Source organism: Thamnophis elegans, chromosome 6 (assembly GCF_009769535.1).
Source record: "Thamnophis elegans isolate rThaEle1 chromosome 6, rThaEle1.pri, whole genome shotgun sequence".
NCBI lineage: Eukaryota > Metazoa > Chordata > Lepidosauria > Squamata > Colubridae > Thamnophis > Thamnophis elegans.
The window spans coordinates 64,684,700-64,707,753 of NC_045546.1; the positions used below are offsets into that span (position 1 = coordinate 64,684,700).

Sequence of the window (23,054 nt, forward strand, 5' to 3'; positions counted from 1 at the left end):
AGATGGACTAGAGGTCTTGTGTGCATGCCTAGTTGCTTTACAATCAACATGCTGATTAAGCATCGGGTGCAGCCAGTGTCCACAACTGCTTCAACTTCCCCTTCCATCCCTGTTTTAGGTACTTGAAGTTTGGCTTGGATGGCAAAGGGATGGACTGGTGCACTCACCATTGGGTCATCTACATTATTCTCTTCCTCGGATGTTTCCCCATTGGTTAGACTTTTCATCACCTTAGGTTGGAGATCAGTTTTCTGAGGTTGTTGACTCAGATGACTCTTTTCTGGTGGCTTCCAGGACCTTCTCTTTACTGCGCTAGCAGTTGGTGCACATATTTGTGATACAAGGGCTGAAGCCAAGAAATCTGATGCTTTGTGGCCAGGTTGACAGCAATGGTGGCATTTTATTCCTCCCCCCCCCCCGAGGGAAGGAACCCAGTTGTACCTCTAAACTTAGGAACCACCTCATCACATTGTTCTGCTATCCATTCTGCAGCTTCCTCTTCATTTATTCCTCCTACCTCTGGTTAAGCACTACACTAAAATACCAAATTGGCTTTCAACAATGGAAGCATTAATTTATCCAAATGTATTACATATAGATAAAATAAAGAGATACAAAGATTTACTAAATAATCAGGGGGAACTGAAAGCAAGACCAGAACTAAAAGAGCAGGGCATAGACATTGATTGGTGGCCATACATGCAAATTCAGGCTAGATATAGGAAAGACATAGAAGAGAACAGATTCCAAAAAGAACCACAAGAATTAGATAAGATTCTACAAGGTACAGAGGATAAATTGATTAAGAAAATATGCAATTATTATTGAATTATAGAATGGAGGAGGAGGTAGTTAAAGAAAATATGATAACTTGGGCCAAAAACTTTGGCTACAATATTGAATTGGAGAAATGGGAGAAACTTTGGAATTAAAATTATAAATTGACAATGTCAGTAGCCTATAAAGAAAATATGTATAAAATGTTCTACAGATGGCACCTCCCTCCCAGCGAGATTGCCCAAAATGTACCTGAACATATCACCAAACTGCTGGAAATGCAGACAAAATCTGGGAACATTCTACCATATGTAGTGGACATGCCCAAAAATAAAACAATATTGGAATAGATTAAGAAAATGGCTTGAAGAAATAAGCAAGCCACAAATAGACATGAAACCGGAATTTTTATTGGGAATTTACAGGGAAGGATGATAAAAAAAACACAATGTATGCACAAAAGTGGAAGAATAATATCATTCCATCAGAGGAAGAGGTGATAAGGAAGAGAGTGTGCAGAGATGGATAGACTCACAAAGGAGATCAAGGATAAAGGAAAAACAGATTATTATATGGTATGGAATGAATGATATAAATGGTTAGAGGACAGATGTAAAGCAAAGAAGATATAGAAGTTAGAAATTAGTAATAAATATGTATAAATGGAAATAACATACAATGAATGACTGTAACTCAAGAAATGAATATATTTGTATGTATAAAGACATTGGAATTACATGTATAGACAATGACATATTGGAGGAGGGGAATGCACATATAATGGATGTATACCGATATGGAAATGTACAGAAGGAAACTGTCAAAGTTTTTTTTTCTTTTTTTTTAAACATGGCAGAGGCCCCTTGTTATCCAAAAGAAAGTACTTTAAATTGGTAACACCCAGCAGAGTGTTAAAAGCAGTCATCCACTCATCCCCTTTCCTAATTCTGATGCAGTAGTATGCTTCTCATAAATCCAGCTTTGAAAATATTTTTCCTTTAGAGTGTTGGGCCAGCATGTCCTTCATGAGGGGTTTCCCACACTAATTGCATTGAGGTTACAGTAGTTGACACAAAGGTGTAAGGAGCCATCTTTCTTTCATGCTATTTTTGGTTGGGTAGGTTCAATGATACCTCTTTTTAGATTTTTGTTGATAAACACTCTGAGTTCCTCCAGTTCTCTGGGGACATGCAGTACATCTTTGGTTTTGGAACTTGAGCCCCCAGTAAGATCTCAATGGCACAATCTGATGCCTCTTCACTAAATACCTCAGCCAAATCCTGGTGTTCTTTGGGGATGCTAGTGGCCTCAGCAAGGTGACCAGCAATGGCCATTTCCCTGTTCTCTTTCTCTACCTCACTTCCCTCAGGGAGGTTTCTGAATGTTACGTGTCTCCAGAATTTTACGTTTCCACTCCTCCAGTTTACTTTAAGGTTTCACTTCCATAGCCACGTGAACCCTAGGACTAGTGGCTATTCCATTCTTGGTGCTACTATGAATGTGAGGGTCTCACTATAATCCCCCAGTTTTATTTGTAATGGTTCTGTGGCAAAAAATGGCTGGTTCCCTTCTTGCTACTGGGCCATCTAGCTGACAGAAAGTGATGGGAGTTTTTCTTAGATGAATTCCCAATCTCCCTGCCAAGGTTGGGCTAATTAGGCATCGGGTGCACCCTGAGTCCAGTAATACTGCTACTTTGGCTGGAGATAAAACATCTTAGGGGTAGGGTGAGCAGTTTGATTGGGTCACTCACCAGCAGGTCATCTTCTGGATCACTTTTGGACTGACTTGAGTCTTCTCGGGATGCTGGAGTTGGGAATGACTAGCACACATTCAGGAGGTTTTTTGCCTCCTGAAACACTGCTCCTTCACCAAAATGGCCATGCATAGCTTTTAGAAGGCTTTCAGAGAGCTTCTGGGGGCTGAGGAGGGAAGTAATGAGCAAAATACTGACCATATTTTTGCTCAGTTTTGCCCCTCCAGCCCCCAGGAGCACTCTATAAGCCTCCTATCCATGCCCTTTTTTGACAAAAATGGGCACATTTTCGTGAAAAATGGCTGTTTTTTGCTAATCCCCCCCCCCCCCGGAGCACTCTACAAGCCTCCTAAAAGCTATTCATGCCCTTTTTAAAAAAAAGGGGGGGTTAGATTTGCATCTTCAAAACCTTGGTGCATCTTATACTCCAGTGCATCGTATAGTCCGAAAAATATGGTAAATCCAATTAAAGCAAAGTAAACTGCAAATTTTAAAAATGGAGTTTTAGGAAATATTTTACTATGTGTCAAAGGCAATAAAATAAAAATGTTAATTTATTAAATTGGTGCATTAAATAAATTATTAGCATGCATACAGTATAATATAATGCATAACAGAAGTAGCCATAGTCAATAATTAAACTTGTAATTGGCAAATTAATTAAACTGAATTTCTGTTTCAGGGTATTTATACTCAAAAGTCATTCAAAACCTAGAGTTACATTTAAAGAAGGACAAGCAAAGTTTCTCTGCTTCACATAAATTTTCTTTTCTTTCTCTTTAGTAAACTTTGGAATGTCTAAAATTAAAAATTTTGAGTGAGGGCAATATATGCACATTAAAGTACTCTTTGGATTTCCGTCTATTAGCAGGTTATAATTTAAAATAAAAACATTTTGCAGTTAAATTTATATATGTATCTCTTGTATAAAATACTAGCATTTGGAAAATTCATTGTTGTATAAATCTGCCTGTTAATATTTCTGTTTCAAATTTTAGGCTACCAATTCTAGCTTTTTAAATGTGTGAAGGTTATGTTCCATAATACATTTCTCTTTACAAGTATAGAGAAGTAAGAAAATATTTTGGTTTACTTAAAAGTATAAATTTACATTCATAATTATAATTATTATAATTCACAATAATTTTTAAAAATAACCTATCCACAATTTTACTCTATCCCATAGTGCATACAGTATTTACTCATACCACCATTTAAATATTACTTTTTATAACAAACATATGTATTGCAAACAGGATATGAGATCGCAAAGAAGGAAAAAAGCTTTGGAGATTTCACATCAGTGGTATCAATATAAGAAGCAGGCAGATGATTTAATGAAGTTCCTGGATGACATAGAAAAAAAAATGTCAGTCCTGTCAGATCCCATAGATGAACATAAACTAAAGGTAATATCATTTCCTACAGAATATTGTATTTGTTTCTGGAAACAAAATATGTTTCTGTGTTGTCTAGCTAGAGTAATTAAATAAATTATCATAGCTCATCACTTAATGTTATTTAAGTAAGTGAGATGAAGTTTGTTGAAACCTTTTGTATCTAGGCTGAATATATATGTTGAATGTGCCATCTGATCAATATTTTCCAAGAAAAAAATAATTGACTTTTTTATCTTTATTCCAGATGAACAAATGACTTTATCGGTACATGGCTGAACTCTTTTTCATATTAGCAGCACACTCATTTTCATCAGAACATATTCATAAATCATGGTCAAAATTCTAAAGATTTGCTTATACGTTGTCAAAAATTTGTTTATTTTTCATCATCTTCTTTTGCTTTATTCTTCGTTATGTTCTCTCCAATAGTAATTAAAAAAAACCCTTTAGCCATCTAATCGACAATCACTATTTAGTATGTAATTCCAGCATTATGGTCATCTTTCCCAGTTATTACACAGTGTTAGGGTTAATTAAACAGTTAATATTTTGGCCTATGGTGTCACATTCCCAGCATATATGCAGTGAAATATCTAAAATCAATGAGCTATATAATCCAGAACTCTTCTCTATTTCTTTTGTTTATATCAACACAGGTTTTAAAATAATATTATTTTTTCTTCTTTTTTAACAATACCTCTACAAAAGTATTTTGCTAATTCTTAGGAACTGATGATCTAGTTAGCTAATTGTCCTGGGCCCTGTATTGATTTTGCTCAATAGGAAATTAATCAAGAACTGGAGAAGAAGATGGAAGAGCTGAATGTGGTACAGAGGCAAGCTGATCGCTTGTCTAAGGATGGAGCTGCAAAAGCAGTGGAACCAACCCAAATACAGCTCAGCAAGCGCTGGCAAGATATTGCGAGCAAATTTGCTCAGTTTAGAAGACTCAACTATGCGCAAATTGTGAGTTGTTCCTGGAAAACATTTATGTTTGCAAATACTACTACTAACAAAACTGTACTAACATTGAGAATTCCCAATGATGTGTCTGAAATAGAGAATCTGGTCAGTGATTCAGATCTCTTTTATTTACAATATACGCAATATAGTTTTCATTTTATATGATTTTTCTCTAGTAAATGCCCTTAAAATAAAATAGGAAGTGGTTCAATCAACAACATATTAGCATTAAAGGAAAAAGAATCTTTATTTTGTTGCCTCATTTTATTCATAACATTACCAGTTTAAAGCTATCAGCTTTGCCATATATTTATTTCATTCAATTAACATGTTCAAACTGAGAAATATTATTTTTCAATCTGTCATCCCATGCACAGTCTAATTAGTTTTTATTTATTCTTCATGTTCAGATGTATTCAGAAAAAATGAGGGTTCTTTATTGTATTATTTCTGTAACATAGGTTCTTTTCAACTTAATAGGAAGGAAACATACATGTTATTCTCTGCTTTTTACAAAAGCCACACACTTCAAATGTTATATTTAACAACAAATGAGTAAAACAAAACAGTAGTACAAAGAGTTGTACCTGTACAATTTTAAATTTGTACAACTAATAAATACAAATCTCTGCCTCATAGGGATATTGTGAGGAACTATTAATTATATATGCTTTATGGAATTATGTGCTCATTTATTTGGAACAAACAGCTTTAGAAAATATGTCCACAGTAATTATGTAAGAGGCCTCATGCTAATCAATAATTAAGATGTATAAAATGTATAAAATATCAATAAATAAATAAACAATAAATATAATAAAATATGTTTATGGTTAATAAACTGATAAGATTCCTTTTCATTATTTTGAAAATAAATGAGAGACTGCTTCTTCCTTAAATTGGAAAATAAGGGAGGGGGGAAAAAGGATTTGCTTCATGTATTTTTTTTTCAAGTTTTTTAAAAAATTCATTAAAAGTTCATTGTTATTCTTTCAAAAATGATATCTCATGTTGATATTTGCAGAGTTGCAAAGAGAGAATGGAAGTAAAGAAGGAGTAGAAGTACAGATAATCCCCAGGTATGAGTATTCCCTTAGCGATGTTTGAAGTTATGCCATCAATGCCCTCCCCTGTTTTGAACAAGGCCCAAAACCATTTTGCCACCCCACAGCAATTGTTCCCCCTTATAAACAACCGCAAAGGGTCTGCAACATTCATCCTGAACATTGCAGGCCGAAATGGGCTTCCAAGAGCATTCGGAAGCCCCGTTCAGGCCCCCCCTGGTCTGTTTAACTGGAGTACCGGACCTCAAATATTATACATTAATGCATAAGAATCAGACAGGTTGAGATAAGGCCTTTTGCTTGGTTCCAAGTTTTTGTTTAGATAGCAAAGTTGCATATAGGATATAAATTTTGGGGCATATTTTAGGTGAGTAATATATATTAAATTCACCAATTATTTTTTTCAGATTCCTGAAGTCTAAAGTAATCGTGATACTTATTCTTACAATTCTGACGATAACCAGACATGCCATGTATTTTCCCTCCCCCCCAAATAGGCAAAATTAGCATATGGATGAACCCATAAAAGTAAGATTGGTTTACTATACAAAGTTACAGCCTGATAACTTGAGGTTAAATATAGGACTAGTATTATTCCAGGGTTTAGTTACTTATTATTTCTATACTAGGAATTGTACAAGGAACAACAGACATGGAGGGCTCATATTTCATCTCCGCGTGCAGTATTCCTGATCTACACCGTATTTTTTGGAGTATAAGATGCACCTTTTTCCCTAAAAAAAAAAGGCTGAAAATCTTAGGTGTTTCCTTATACATTAAATACAGCGTTTTTGCCTCCTGAAACCCCACCCAATTCACCAAAATGGCTGTGCTTAGCTTTTAGAAGGCCTTCAGAGTGCTCGGGGAGCTGGGAGGGCAGAAATGAGCAAAAAATGGCCATTTTTGTTCAATTTCCACTCACCTGAGCCCCAGAAGCAGTCTATACTCTGAAAATACGTACATAAACGTCACATTTCCCTGGGATGTGATAATTCATGTGAGAGAGGCCATGCTCCATTTAGAAGTACATTTTCAAAGGTGATAAATGTGTTCTGGCTGCTACAATCAGTTGTTGCCATGCCCATTTTTTGATTGTAACTCTCTATTTTCTAGCAGAAAATTGATACTGTCTTTTTTGCTGTGACAATACCGTAGGGGAAACTAAAAAGGGGTTTTTATCTTTAAGCCTAGTATATTGCAGTGAGTCATTTCTTCACATTCACATTTCATGTTCTTAAAAATTTAGTCTACCGTATTTTCCAGTGTATAAGGCTACTGGGTGTAAGACGACCCCCTACTTTTCCTGTAAAATATAGGTTTGAGCTATACTTGCCATATAAGACTACCTCTCTTCCGAGCACAAACATATATTTATTTCATTCAATTAACATGTTCAAACTGAGAATATTTATTTTTCAATCTGTCATCCATGCACATCTAATTAGTTTTATTTATTCTTCATGTTCATGTATTTCAGAAAAAAATGAGGGTTCTTTATTGTATTATTTCTGTAACATAGGTTCTTTTCAACTTAATAGGAAGGAAACATGAAACAGACATCAAACATCAGATTTCATTTCAATATGGAATTTGTAATTCAAGTATTTATGACATGCAGGTATTTAGCAGAAAACTGTCACTTAGAAAGAACTGGCTGTTTTCATCAAATATGTAATATAAAACATTGCAAGTGGATTAAACTTTTTCCTAATTCACTCTAAAGCTGAAAGGAAGGATAAAACAAACCCAGGGGGTGCCATGCTGTTTGTTTTCTAAGCTCTCAACCAAGCTGGAACCGATGATGATAGGGGAGATGAGAAACTAGAGATCGTTCATTCCCATGTCTTCCTTCTGCCTCTTTACCCTGCACTTCTCCAGAAGTAGTTTATTCCTATGTGAATTCAGCTGCAGTTCTCCCAAACTGAAAGAAGCAGATAAGCAATAGCCAGGGTATTAATCCCAACCCAATCCCCTTTTAAAATCTTTTTCCTCACTACTCACTGTTTAAGATAAATGACTTAATAATGCAATAGCTCTGATCAACCACACTTTCTTTAAATAATAATTTTGACAACGTAGGACTGAACTTTCTTTGTTAGAATGTCCCCGCCCACCCCCCCCCCCCCCCCCCCCTCACATCACAGGCTGATGTCAGAGTAAAAAAGAAAAACACTATATGATATGTATGTCATTTAGTTTATTTATTCCCCTGATAGAATAATTTATTTAAGCTATCCAAACAAGAACCCCACTAGATAAGATCAAAAGATCATTTTGTTCAGAATCCTGTGGGCAAATGTTTCTAAAACTCTATAAAAGAACAATTAAGATTCTTCCTACTGTCTTGTTTTCAGAGATATACTGTTTGTGTGGAGGGGGCTGTTTCTCACAACATCCCTTCCAAATAAATCTATTCACAATCAGATTTTTTAAAAAGAGTTAAAACGTCAGAGAAGTGCTGTGCTTTGCCATCTTAAGAGCACCCCAGCTCAGGCCCACTACAAAAACCACACTGGTTTTCCCTGCTCACCCGGAGCTGGTTCTCCTAAATGTTATAATACTGTATTAAGTTGAGCTCAAAAATACCATATAAATGACAACACTGAAATGCCCATTTGCTAGGAGGCAACCGGTGACAGAATGCTACTATATGGTCAACTTGTAAAATGTGGTGAAACTCACTTTGTTTATTCTTTCTTTGAGGTCTTCATGCATAGCCTGTAACATACTCTTTAACTGCATACTGGCTTTATCTTGTTGCGTTGTCATATTTGATTATTTTTGTCCTGTGGGACTGGAGGTTGTTGCTGTCAATGAAGAATATGCTGTTATCTTCTTTAAATGAGTCTTGGTGTGCTCAGCCCACACCTTAATAATAGAAAAGAGCTAATCTTAGCAACATTCTTTTCAGTTCAACAATTTATCTTCCAGCTTGGAGATAAACAAGTTACTCAATCAGGCAGAAATTGTGTTGTACAAAGCCTACTAGTCATACAAAAAGTAAATGTGTTGCTTTTTGATGAGAGAATGATGCTCCTTTCCAATTGCACACACAAAACAATTGTAACTGCCACCTGTAAAAAAAAGGGGGGGGTTGGACTGAGTTCTTGATTCTTCTACATGAATGAAGAACAGCAAGTATTGAAATGCAATGTTAGACAGAGGGTAAAACAATGCTCTACAAATCAACAAAACCAGCATAAAATTTTTACATTTGTAGATGTCCCCTGATATCTCTAATTCACCAAAGCATCCAAAGAATGTAGCCCAAATGTCAAGAAATCAATCTAAACTAGAGTAAAAGCTTTATATTTCTTTTTTTTAAGTTTTTTTATTTTTCGCTTTCAAATTCATTCATTGATATACATTCTTATAATTGCTATTTAACATTTGTCTATTCATCAGTCTCTATACTCATTTTTACACACACACACACACACACACAAAACACTCCTTCCATCTTCTCAAATTTCTCTGCCTTCTTCCATCCTCCTCTCCTTCCTCTCGTTCCCCTCTCCTCCTCCCTTCTCTTCTTTCTTACTCTCTCTCCTACTCTTATTTCCCCACTTTCTCTGCTTTACCCTTTCTTCTTTTCCCTCCTCATCCCCCCACCTTTTCATTGTTGCCTTTGCTTATTTACTTTCTCTGATAGGTTCTTGGGTGGCATTTCAACAATCCCAACTTCATATTTTCATACAAATAATTTTCTCTGTTTACATTTTATTTCTAATATTAGTTCCACTTATGTAGTTTTTCCACTTGTATAGTTACATTTTAATATTTCTTATTTCTCCTCCCACTAATTTAATAATGTGTCATCTGAGATATTTATTTCATGTTTTGTTCCTTTCTCTTTCTATTTATATCATATTTCAAGCCAATCGTAAAATCACCTTCACATCCTGTAGTACATTGACTCCTCTTTGTCCTTTATTCTCAGTGTCAACCTGTTCTTTTCTGCACAGTTTAGTATCTTCTTTATTACCTCCCATTCCAAATTTTGCTTTCCAATATTGTGCAAATACAATTCTAGCTGCTGTTATATCTGTGTGATCAAATATGAATCTTCTTTACTATATTTCTCTGGTAGAATACCCAATAAAAATACCTCTGGCTTAAACTCTATGGGTTTATGTATCATTTTCTCTAACCATGTTTGTATTTTAACCTAATAGCTTTTTGCATCCCTGCACATCCACCACATATATGATCCTGGCAATTGATGACATTGCCAATATTTAGCTGATTTATCCTTAGGAATTTTTGCTAATCTTTCAGGTGGCATGTGCCATTTATAAAACATTTTATTCAAATTCTCTTTGTATGCTGTCACCATTGTCAATTTATAGTTCTTTTCCCATAGTTGTTACCATTTTTCTAGTTCTATTGTATATCCAAAGTTTTTTGCCCATCCTATCATTGTTTCTTTAATCTTTCTTCTTCTAAATTTATTCTTAGATAACTATACAATTTCTAATCATTTTTTCATCTGTTCCCATTTTATTTAATTCTGAATTTTCCATATTAAAACCATACTCTTAATATCCTTCTCATATCTTGTTTGTATTGCATTTGTTTAAACCATCCTATAGCAATCCCTTGTTCTTCTAATTCTTCTTCTGTTTTAGATCTCCCTGTGCTGTGAATTTATCTTTGTACCTAATAACCTTTTTTATACTATTAATATTAGGGTGTCAAAGCTTCCACTGTTGAAAGCCACACTGGTATTCCCATATACTGCTTTTCTTTCATTTTTTCCCATACTGTGTATAAACCATTACATAGTATCTCTGAAAAAACCATGTATTCTATTTTTCCCATACCACAAAAATGGGTGCCAACCCAGTTGCATATTGTGTCCTTCCAAGGATAGTAACCTTGCATTCTTAATAATATCCATTATTTTACATGTTAGAACTGTACTGCTTGGTAGTATAATTCCCAATTCGGTACACCAAATCCACCTCTAATCCTTGAAGCTTGTAACATTCTAATAATTCTCACTTTCTTTTCCTTGCCAAATATATTTTCCTATTATTTATTTAGTTTTTCGAAGTATTTTTTTCCAGTTTTATTGGTATTGTTTGAAATAAAAAATAATATTCTTGGTAATATATTCATCTTAATTACCGCTATTCTTCCCATTAATGATAGCTGTAAGTTTTTCCATTTCTCTACATCCATTTCAATTGATTTCTTAATTTATAATAATTATCTTCCTTAATAGTTACAGCATCTCGAAGTCAGCTGTATCCCTAATATTTCACTTTTTTACTATTTGAATATCTAGTTTTCTCCATTATTTCTCTTTTATGTTTCTCTGTTATGTTGCTCACTATAACTTTTGTTTTACCTTTATAATTTTCAATCCTGCCCCTCCTCCATACTCTTCTATTTGCTCTAGCAGTTTTGGACCTGTTTCCATTGGATCTTCCATAATAATACCAAGTCACCTGCAATGCTTGCAATTTATATTCTTTTTTAATTTTCATTCCTTTTATATCGTTATCTTGCCTTATCTTTCTGTTCAAAACTTCTAGGGTTAATATGAATAATAGTAGGATAGCGGGCACCTTTGCCTAGTCCCTTTTCTAATTGGCACTTTTCTGTCATATCATCCATTTACCAATCACCTTAGCCTCGTTGTTCTTTATAAATAATTTTAACCATATTTATAAAATCCCTCTGCAAAATCCATCTGTTAGTGTTCCAAATACATGCAGAATTAAATCAGAGTCCAAGGCAGAGCTATCCTTAAGTTCCAATTTAATAAAACAGACATGTTGGCAACCTCTGTGGAATCACAATTCTGGAAGTTACATCAGATTACCACCCAGTTAAAAGTTCATGATCTTGTCCCCACATCCACGAATCCATCACATGGTCCAATCTATCTCCTTCCAACACTGGTATCTCCACCTAGCTGCTTCCGGTCAGGGGCAGAGGTGCGGAGACAAAAGATGACCTTGGGGCTCCTAGAAAAGAATGACAACACATTCCACATCCTACTCCTTTCTATTCCCCCTCCCAACTACTACACTAATGAAACAGTATATTGAAATAAGAGAGAGTGTGGCGAGCCAAAATCCTAAAAGGGATATAACTGCAGGCCTGACAGGCAGCCTCTTCTCAGAAGGAAAATATTCCTAAAAAGAGAATAACATAAAAGTTAAACATTACACAATTAACCACCTCTCCCCCCCCCCCCCAAGGGAGCCTTTGGCTTTATCGGGAAACTTCTCATGGAATTGTTCTACTAACTTCTCCACTTTTAAGTTCCAGCTTTTCACCATAGCTTCAGACAAAGGGTAACCTTTCCATGCACTAAATACGTAAGCGACTCCTATTAGCCTAGAGTCTACAATCTTTTCCACTTCAGATTGTGTTTTCCCTTCTATCACTACAGGAGGAAGGAAAGTTTGGGTGGATGGTCTTATGCTAGGCCCAATTACTGGTTTCAACAAGCTACAATGAAATTCTGGGCCAATTTTCCCTAGACTTCTGGGTAGACTGAGTTGAACTGTAATGGGGTTAACTATCTTCACTATTGGGAATGGATCTAGAAATTTTGGACCAAATTCCTTGCTAGGCATTCCTAATATGTATTTGGTAGGCAAAAAAACTTTGTCCCCACATGGAAGGGGTTTTGGAGTGAGCGGTGTTTATCAGCTTGCTTCTTGTAGGCTTCTGCTGCATCTGCTAGAGCCTTCTTGTATTCTCTTTAGCGTGTCCATCCATTCATTCAAAGACATGGAGAAGGGAGGTTCTCTAGGCAGCTCAGGCATAGCAACAAATTCCATGCCACTGGTAATCTGGAAATCCATTAATCCCGTGCTGCTGTGGACCGCATTGTTGTACACCACTTCAGCGAAGGGTAGCAAGTCTGACCAGTTGTCTTGTTGATAGTCCACATAACACCGGATGTATTGTTCCACCACCGCATTGACTCGCTCTGCTGCACAGTTCATGCTGGGATGAACCTCTGAGCTCAGTCCTTGTGTGGAGAACTTAGCTGTGAACTGGACTTCGCGGTCTGAAATGATCCTCTTGGGCAATTTGTGCAGGTGATAAATGTGTTCACAAACATTTTCGCTAATTTCTTTGCGGATGGCAACCCTGAGCAAGCAATGAAGTGCACCTGCTTGTAAACCAAGTCCTAACTGTCCCAGATTCTACTCTGTTCCCCACTGCTGTCCTGGGAGTTCCACAATGACAAGATCCCATTGCGACCTCTTCCCATGGTTGGTTAGGGCTGGCCACTCCATTGTAGCAGTCCAGCGGGACATCTCTGGCAGTGGTTTCATTGTTGCGCAAGTTAGCACAGCTTTTACGTAACTTCCCCCCTCATGGATTTCATCTTTGGCCACCAAAATTGGACGACCTGGCGCGGTGGAGCATTTTTAGGAATGCAAAGTGGCTCCTAGTTCTGCCTCATGGCTTCACTGTAGAACTTCCAGCCTCAACCCCATGGGGATGTACAGTTTGGACCCCTTCAGCTAATCCATTTTCCATCTTTAGGATTTTCCTGGTTATTGTTGAACCACTGATGTCTGTTGGGAGTGCCATATCATAACTGTCATCAGATTATCCTGGCTTCCATTACTTTCATACCTGAGGTTTTCTTGACAAAACATCCCCCAACAAGTTTTTTTTGGTACTTGTTGGACCCCTGGGGTTGTTGTCTCTGCTGCAGGTTCGGGGCTCTTGATTCAATCATACCCTGGCTAGGCCCTTTTCCTCCGCTGGAGGCCTCCCCCTTGGTAGGAACTCTTCATCACCATAAATTGGGGATCCTCTTCTAGAGGGTGTTTGCTCTTTTCCTCCTCTGAGGCGCTACCCCTTGGTAGGACTCCTTCGTCACCTTAAGTTTGAGGATCCTCTTCAGAGGTTGTTGGCACCAGATGACTCTTCTCTGGTGGGCATCTGGGGCCTTCTCTTTACCACCATGTTGATGGTACACACGTTTGTTCTTCGGCATTTTCCTCCTCTGAGGCCTCCCCCCTTGGTATGACTCTTTGTCACCTTAATTTGGGGATCCTCTTCCAGAGGTTATTGCCCAGATGACTCTTTTCTGGTGGCATCTAGGCCTTCTCTTGTACCGCCGTGCAGTTGATGCACATGTTTGTAGCATTGGGGGCTGGAGCCAAGCACTCTGACACTTGTGGCCAAGTTGACAGCAATGGTGGCATTTTATTGGCCTCCATGAAGAAAGGAACCAGTTACATCTCTAAATTTAGGAACCACCTCATCACATTGTTCTGCCATCCATTCTGTAAGTTGCCTCTTGATAATCCCTCCTTCTTCCATTGTTGAGAACCTTTCTCTGTAGGAAGGTGGGGTAAGAACCTGTTAGGACATTGCAGGGGAGACTGGAACCGTGGGAAGGTCAATCCCTCGGTTGGCCACTGCCCAGTTATGTGCCATGGTGCCATCTGCTGAGGGAGGGCAGGTGCCCACTGGCATCCCTTCCATCCATGACCTGGGATTAAGACTCATCCCGAGGTTGCCTGCTTCACAGGTTGCAGTTCACCCAACAATGGCTGGCGGGGGGGGTTATGTGCCAAGGCCCCCACTGCTGGCTTAGAGGACTTTCCCATGTTGATGGCCAAGGAGGTGCCCACTGGCATCTTATCATCCATACTCTGTGAAGAAAGCCCAATTTGGTGGTGCTTCATTCACAAGCTGCAGCCCAATTTCTGGTGGCTGGCAAGTGAAAGATGCTGGCCAAATCCCTTCTTGCTGGCTGGGTTGAATTTCCCATTTTGATAGGGATTCTGTCTTCAACTCAGTTGCAGGGTATTGGTTCATTTCATTTATTGCTGTTTGGAAGGAGTCAAAATCTCCACTCCAGTTTTTTAACCAAGCCTTGGCTGGGGGGAAGCAGGGGGAGCATGCACTCACGTTTAGTTGTCTGAAATGGTCCGGGAAGCCCATCAGAGATAACTGCGTGAGAATGGCTGGGATCTCCATTCATCAGATCTTCTGGCCATCCTCTAGTAGTGTGGAGAATAAGCCTCTCCATTCCCCTCTGTTTCTCCCCCTCAGGCTGTGCCTCTTGCCAGATGCAAGATATCTTGAACAGAAATTCCTTCACCTTGAAGATTTGAAGAGAAACGTCTCATCTCAGCTTCTTATCTCAAAAAGACTTTCTCATAATTGTCACTGATATTTTACGCTGACCGGATCAGTCAGCGTTGAGAATCAGCACCCCTCACCAGCCCCCGTTCCGGGGTGCTGGTGATTTATTTTGAAAGGGAGAATTGGGATAATGTCAGTGTTCCAATATCATGAAGAATTAAATCAGAGTCCAAGGCAGAGCTATCCTTAAAGTTCCAATTTAATAAAACAGACACGTTGGCAACCATCTATAGAATCCCAATTCTGGAAGTTACATCAGATTCCCACCCAGTTAAAAGTTCATGATCTTGTCCCCACACCTACAAATCCATCACATGGTCCAATCATCTTCTTCTATGCTGACATCTTCACCTGCTTTCCGGTCAGGTGCAGAGGTGCGGAGACAAAAGATGACCTTGGACTCCTAGAAAAGAATGACAACAACACATTCCATATCCTACTCCTTTCTATTTCCCCTTCCCAACTACTACACTAATGAAACGCATATTGAAATAAGAGAATGGCAGGCCAAAGATCCAGTATCATAAATTGCCAATTTACATTATCAAAAGCTTTCTGTGCATCCAAAAATAACAATGCCATTTGTTCCCATATTTGTTTCTTCATAATATTCTAATGGCACTTCAATATAATCCGCATTTGTCTCTAATCTGTCTCTTGGGTAAAAAAACCATTTTGAGTATATAAATTCACTTAACAATCTTTTGAGTCTTTCTGCCCATTATCGATGCAAAGATTTTGTAATCCACATTTAATAAAGAAATTGGTCTATAGTTCTTTATTTGCTGCAATTTTTATTTGGGATAAGTTTCCAACCAAGAATCTGGTATTTTTGCTTTCAATAACAGCTCATTGAATACTTCTAGCATGCTGTTGTTTAACACATCTTCCAATGTTTTGTACAATTCTGCTGGTAATCCATCCAGGTCTGGTGTTTTCCCCCTTTTTTTGTCTTTTTATTGCTTCTGTTACTTCCATCATTGTTATTCTCTCTTCTAGCACCTTTTTAGATTTTTCTGGAATCTTAGGTATTTCTGCCTTCTCTAGAGACTGTTTATCTTTTTCTCTGCAACTGCGTCTTTCTGGTATAGTTCTTTATAATATTTTTCTACTATTTTTTCCTTTTCTTCCTTTTGATAACAAATATTTCCTTCTTGGTCTAATAATTGAATTTAAGAACTTTTTTTCTTTCTCTTTTTTCATCTTGTATGCCAACCATCTTCCTGTTTTATTTGTGTTTTCAAAAAAAAGTCTCATGGCTTTTACTTTATTTGCCACTTCTTTGTTTTCCATTAAATTCAATTTATGTTTCTCTAGGTCATCAAGTTTTTAATTTTAATGTTTTGTGGGTTTCTTTGTAGTTTTATTCCAGTCGCCTGTATTCCTCTTCTATCTTCTTTGTTTTTGTCTGTTCTGTTTGTTTCTTTTTCCTAAATAGATCATTACAAGTCCTCTAGTATATGCCTTGCTGGTATCTCATACATTCTGTAGGATGTGTCCTCCTTCTTATTCTCTTTTTAAAAAAGTTCAATTATTTTTCATATATTGCTGAAATTCTTTTTTGTTTAGTAGATTTTGATTTAATGTCCATCTCATTCTTTTTCTCTGACCTTTCTTGTCATTGTTATTGATTTTGGGTCTGCCCATATGCTTTGTTTCTATATCAATCTTTTGTGTTTTAGCAATTCTATTGTTGTCCAAATCATATCTATTCTTGACCATGACATGTATCTATTTGAGTAGAATGTATATTGTTGTTCCTCAGGTGTTCTCTTTTCCATACATCTTGTAGACTTAATCCATCCATCATTGTAAGAATGTTTTAGGCAGTTTTCTCCCTTCCTTATTCAACTTTGTAGTTTTATAATCCAACTCATTATTTACTATCACATTAAAGTCCCCTAATAAGCATATTTCTTCATATTCACATTCTATTATTCTTTTGTGCAGTTTTCCATAAAATTCTTCTTGATTGTCATTTTGCGCATATATCGCCACCATCATATTTTTTATAATTCATCGTTATTTCCATTATCAATATTCTTCCTTCTTCATCTTCAAATATTTGCTTTGATTGTATTGATTTTTTGAAATATAGTGCCACACTTTCTTTCCTTTGATCAGCAAGCATCATATACAGCTTCCCCAATTTTGGTTAATCCAATGTGAAGTTTCCGCTGTTCGCCCATGAGGCCAATGTTGAGAAAAGACAGGAGACAAATTTTCTCGGGATGGAGCGACCCAGATTGGGGGTCTGAGAGCCCCTTTTTTTGAGACAGGACAAAGGCAGGAGGAGCAATAGCATGTGATTAAAAACAGCCTGTAAAAGTACAATTTCTAATCTACTGCTTCAGGAAAGTTCTTTCTATATATGGTCAAATCCTGGACGTCAATGGTAGAGCACATCTCAGAATGTTATGTTATTCACTATCAGGATGTTATGGCTTTCTCGGAGCCAGTTGTCTCCTGTGTGATTCAGCGTGACTCTGCAGGCCCTAGTGTGAACTAGGCCATGGAGGACACACACCTGCACAAGGAGCTATATTACAACATCTCCTACTTTTTTATTTTCTTTTTGTCAAAAGACTCTTCCTCTTCATCTGACAGGGCTGATCACAGCATTCTACACATAAACCAATAGGAAATCACATCATGGCAAAGGGTGGGCAAAGGGGGAGTAGAAAGTTACAGCACAGCATAGGGGTGAGAAAGGGCATTTGTGGGAGTAGCTGGCTCACATAGTTCATGTTACATGAGGCTGCATAATGAGTCCTGGCCGTTTAGGCCGGAAAGATGTTTCTGGTGCGATGTTTTTGCATCCCTGTGTATGTGTGTTTCAGACAGCAGAAACTGCCCTGCACACACACACCCGGAATGTTTTTGTTTTTTTAAAAGGCAGCGTCTCCTTCTTCATCGCTGGGCATGCGGAAGGGAACTTTCCCCATGAAGGGGTTGACTGTTCATGTAACTCCATGTGGTTGACAATGTGAATATTCTTCTGTGGAGCCAAGCTAGAGAGTATATTCTTACACATAGTTACTAAAGAGGGTACACATTGAATACAGCAACACAACAGTATCAGCAAAGCAACAAGGTTATAACGGTCTTGGAAACATTTCCCAACCAGATAAAATTTGGTAACCAAGAGGTCATCCAATCCCACCAGGAATCCAAGGCCTTGTATGTTTGTCCAACTGTTTGAACGGTATCATGTAATTTGTCCACACTGGTTTCAATTTCTCTGGACTGGTTCAAATAATGACAACAGATAGCATTCAACCAAATGCATAGTAGGGGGATCTGCGGTGAAAGACGGGGTAGCCGGTCGGGGGAGTGGAGGGTGGAGGGTGCTCTGCTCTGTTCTCCAGGTCAGAGACAGAGACAGCCTCAAGCTGTGGTTCCTGTTGGTCGGTCATGGTCAGGCTGCTTCTGTGTTTGTGTAGGTGGTTGTATAGGTGGTTTTGGCAAATATGGTCTTACGTGCCATCCTGGAATCCAAAGAACTTTGTCTTTTAGTTGGATTGCAGCGTAGTTCCTTTCCCAGGTAATCGGGTCAGCAGGTCCTCGCCACGTCAAGTCAGGCAAGCAGCGACAATAGACAGGTGGACAGGAGGTGTCTGCAGTAGGTGGAGCTGCAAAATGACGAGTCGCTGTCGAGGATGGTGGGCTTCCGGTGTGTTGCACTGCTGGGAGGCCAGGGGGCATTTTCCCCTCTTGCCAATATATCTGTCCAGGCATGTTTTAATGTCTGGTTGGCATGCTCAGCCAACGCCTGACTCTGGCTGTTATAAGGAATGCCAAATTTCTCTTTTGGGCGTCCCAGCGATGCAAAGGTCCGAATAAAATGATTAATAACATGTTTGGTGGCTTCACCCCTTTGGGGGGATGCCATAATATAGCCTGAACACGTATCAATGGAAACATGTAAATATTTCCAAGGGGCAAATGGAGGATATTGGGTAACATTCATTTGCCAAATTTGGCAACACTCTGTCCCCCTGGGGTTTACCCCCATAGGGAGAGGGTTTGCCTGCTGGCTACAGGTGGGGCATAGTTGAATGATTGCTGATGCCTCCGCCGACGTAAGGCCAAATTGTTTTATGAGCGCTTTTTTATTCTGGTGAAAGTAAGAGTGGCTATCCCAAGGTGTGATAGCAGAACAAACATTGACATGGGGTGGGGGGGCTGATGCCGCAGCGTCAGCAACATCATTGCCCTCCTGGAGAGGCCCAGGGAAAGGCTGATGACTTCAGATATGGGAGACATGGAAAAAATAACAGCGAGAGGAGACAAGACCTTGTAAAGTGAGAAACAGAGACAAAAGTTGTGAATCAGTAGAAGGAGAGAGATAAGACTCATACAAAGAGGTTATAATCTGAGTCACATAAAGACTAGCAAGAATTAAGTTAACTGAAAGGCCAAGATGGAAGTGGCCAATTCATCTTTTTGTGTCTTTGATAGGAAAAAGCTGTTGAAGGAGGCTTCCACTGGAGCGGAAGGGCTTTTGTAATTAGGGCTGCAAAAAGGGTGGGTATCTGAGAAATAGTGGATTTTGGGGTATGAGACAAGTGTCACATTCTTGGGGAATCAAATTTGGATTGGGGAGGCCGAACTGCAGCGCTCCCATGGGTTGGAAAATTTATTAACAGCCCGCAAATCATGCAAAAAATGCCATTTACCAGATTCCTTCTCTGTCTCTCTCTTCACTTTCTCTTTCCCTCTCTTCACATTCTCTTTCCCTCTTTTCCATTCTTCTGTCACTTTCTCCTTCTCCCTTCTCTTTTCCTCTTCCCCCTCCCTCCTTCACTTTCATCACTTTCTCTGTACTCTCTACTGCCCAACCTGTCCCCCTAAATTACCTACTAAATAGGCGCAGTTCCCTTACTGGATCCTTCGCTCACTCAAACACACACACACACAAACTTACACATGCACAAAACCATTTTTCTCCATTCCAATTCGGATCCTATAAATCAATCGCTCTGTGAAACATCTGTGAAAAGAATTCCAAGGGCTTCCCGGGGGGCCGTGGCCTGTAGAGGCCCCGTATCAAACCCATCCCCTCCCCTTAGCTGAGGGGCGGTAACATTGTTGGACAGACCCCTGGCAATTGCCTTGTTAATCTCTTTAAGGTATTCGGAGGCCCAAATGGCATACTGAGAGGGGGTAAAAAGCATGCCTGACAAAAGGGTTTGGAACAGTCCCTTGCAGTATGGGGATTGCACCCCATAGGTCTTAAGATCCTTAACAACCCTTGAGTTATGAGTGGGCACAACCCCCCCAGCCACGTTGGTTTGAAAGGAAACGGGGAAACAATCCTGTGCCAATTCCATGTCCCCTTGATTGAAAGCATCGCGCAGAGCGTCTTGGAGAGCGCTACGCCACACTTGCGGGGTGGGGAAAGGGGCGGAAGGGAGAGGGAAAACCTTCTCTTCCAGAGGGGCCGGGGGAGGTGGAGAGGCCGGGGGAATTGGAGAGGCCTCGGAGGGGGCCATCGCCTGGCAAGCAGGAGAGGCGATCTCCTCGTAGCGTGGAGGAGATAATTCCGAGGGCTTACAAGCAGCCCCCTGCATACCTTCCTCATGAATTTGAAGGCATCTTACAAGAAGTCTCCAAGTAGTGAGAACTTCTGGCAGGGCTCGAGGTTACTTTAAGAGAGCCCTTCTCAGGGTAAATGGGACAGTTCTTAGATGTAAGCCAATAGAGAGAGGAAATGTTTTTTTCGGGGGAATGGGAAGCGGATGGCCTGTCGCTTGAGAGATTGCAACAGACGATTTAATGATTTCCTGAAGCTCCTGCAGGTGTGCAGTCTGAGCCTTCGAGAAACCTGAGCCCATACTCACGATTGGGAGGGTGCTCCGTTCGCTAACGGCAGGCCCTGGTTGCGAGACTTTGCCAAGTCGGGGATGAGTGAAAGGCTGGTGACACAGGAAGATCACGTCGATCACGTTGCATCACGTCGGTCATGTCAATCACGTCGCTTCTATCATGTCCATCAGAAGGCTGCGTGTTCGAATCACGTCGGGGTCACCAAATGTGAAGTTTCCGCTGTTCGCCCATGAGGCCAATGTTGAGAAAAGACAGGAGACAAATTTTCTCGGGATGGAGCGACCCAGATTGGGGGTCTGAGAGCCCCTTTTTTTGAGACAGGACAAAGGCAGGAGGAGCAATAGCATGTGATTAAAAAACAGCCTGTAAAAGTACAATTTCTAATCTACTGCTTCAGGAAAGTTCTTTCTATATATGGTCAAATCCTGGACGTCAATGGTAGAGCACATCTCAGAATGTTATGTTATTCACTATCAGGATGTTATGGCTTTCTCGGAGCCAGTTGTCTCCTGTGTGATTCAGCGTGACTCTGCAGGCCCTAGTGTGAACTAGGCCATGGAGGACACACACCTGCACAAGGAGCTATATTACAACAATCCAAGTATTTTTTGTGTTGCTTTTTAATATGTACTTCTTGCAGGCATATTATATCTAATTTCAACTTCTCTACTTTATTGAATGTCTCTTTCTTTTTATGCTCGAACATAGTCCTTTTATGTTAATGAGATTATTTTTATTTCTTCTTCCATGTCTTAATTATTTGTAGCTTTAGTTGATCTAGTCACTCTCATCTCCATTTGTTCTTTCGTCTCCTTTGCTCTTGCTCCTTCTCTTAACACCCTTTCTTGTTGTTCTTTAGCTAGTTCTCTCTGTTCTTTTTCCTTCTCTTCTTCTAGTTTGTTCCTCTTTCCTCTCTACATCTCTCTTCTTCTTATGGTGCAAAATATTGTTTGTAAAATGACTCTGCCTTCTCTACTGTATCCAGCCTGTGTCTTTGTTCCTGCCAAGTTACTAGTATCCCTTCTAGTATTAACCATTTGAAATTAACTCCTTTTTATTAGGCATTTTGTCAGGAATTGATATTCTCTTCTCACCCTTCTGGCACTTGTTTAAGAACTATTATTCTTTATATTTATATTTTATTGTAGTATCCTTGCAGCTTGCAGGATCTCTGTTCTAAACAGTGACGTGCAGTGAGGATTATGGTTGGTGAGGCAAGAGCGCGGCAGCGGCGAGTAGCAACGTCCCTGCCACTGTGTCCGACAGGCATCTCGTGTTTATATCCGCCATAGACACGAGATGCCTCTGTCGGACCCAGCGGCGGGGACGGAGGAGGTGGGGAGGCTGAGGTGGCAGAGCACGGTGGCGGCGAGAAGCAGCGAGAAGGGAGCAGGTAGGAGGTGTGGTCGGCAGCTGCTGATGCTGGAGATGCTGCTGTGACTCTGTGAGACATTGCCGCCGTTGTCACTGCTCGGTGGCTCCTCAGGAATGGTGACAGAAGGGGCTTCGGCCGCCTGCACCATCTCCCGCCTGTCTTCCGGGACTCGCCCAGCCCGGCGCGCAGCACTTTAAAGTACATGCCACCGCCCCGGCCATACAGCAGGTTCCGCTGAATGGCTGGAAGGCGCGCTGGCACTTTAAAGTGCATGCCACCGCCCCGGCCATTCAGAGGGACCTGCAGAATGGCCGGGAGGCGCACTGGCACTTTAAAGTGCATGCTGTCGCCCCGTCCCTATAGCGGGACCTGCTGAATGGCCGAAAGCTGGCATGTCCTGCTCTACGCGGGGGCATGGCTTTAAAAAATAAAATAAAAAAGTGCCAGCCCGCGCGCCAGCAGAGGCAGGTAAAACACACACACACACACACACACACACAAAATATTACTTATAATAATACAAATTACAATTATTTACAAATAATTTTGAATTCCTCCCCCTGCCCCCTCCCTCCGACCCACATACCTTTTCCAGCTGTGTCAGAGGATTTCAACTCTCCTCTTGTCTGCCATGATGAAAATGTAAAAAGAAAAAGGCAACTTAGGCAAAAGCTGCTGCTGCCAGAACAGGAGGCGAGAGAACCACGTGCCTCCTTTGCATAAGGATTTTTTCGCCTTTTAACCTTTGCTTA

At 39.7% G+C, this 23,054-nt stretch overlaps 1 protein-coding gene across 1 annotated transcript in view; it reads left to right on the plus strand.

The window, feature by feature from the left end:
- DMD (dystrophin) overlaps positions 1-23,054 on the plus strand; it is a 1,161,901-nt gene that overhangs the window by 437,292 nt on the left and 701,555 nt on the right. The window contains 2 exon segments of the mRNA XM_032219839.1: positions 3,790-3,942; positions 4,717-4,899. Of these exon segments, the coding sequence (XP_032075730.1) occupies positions 3,790-3,942; positions 4,717-4,899 (336 nt within the window).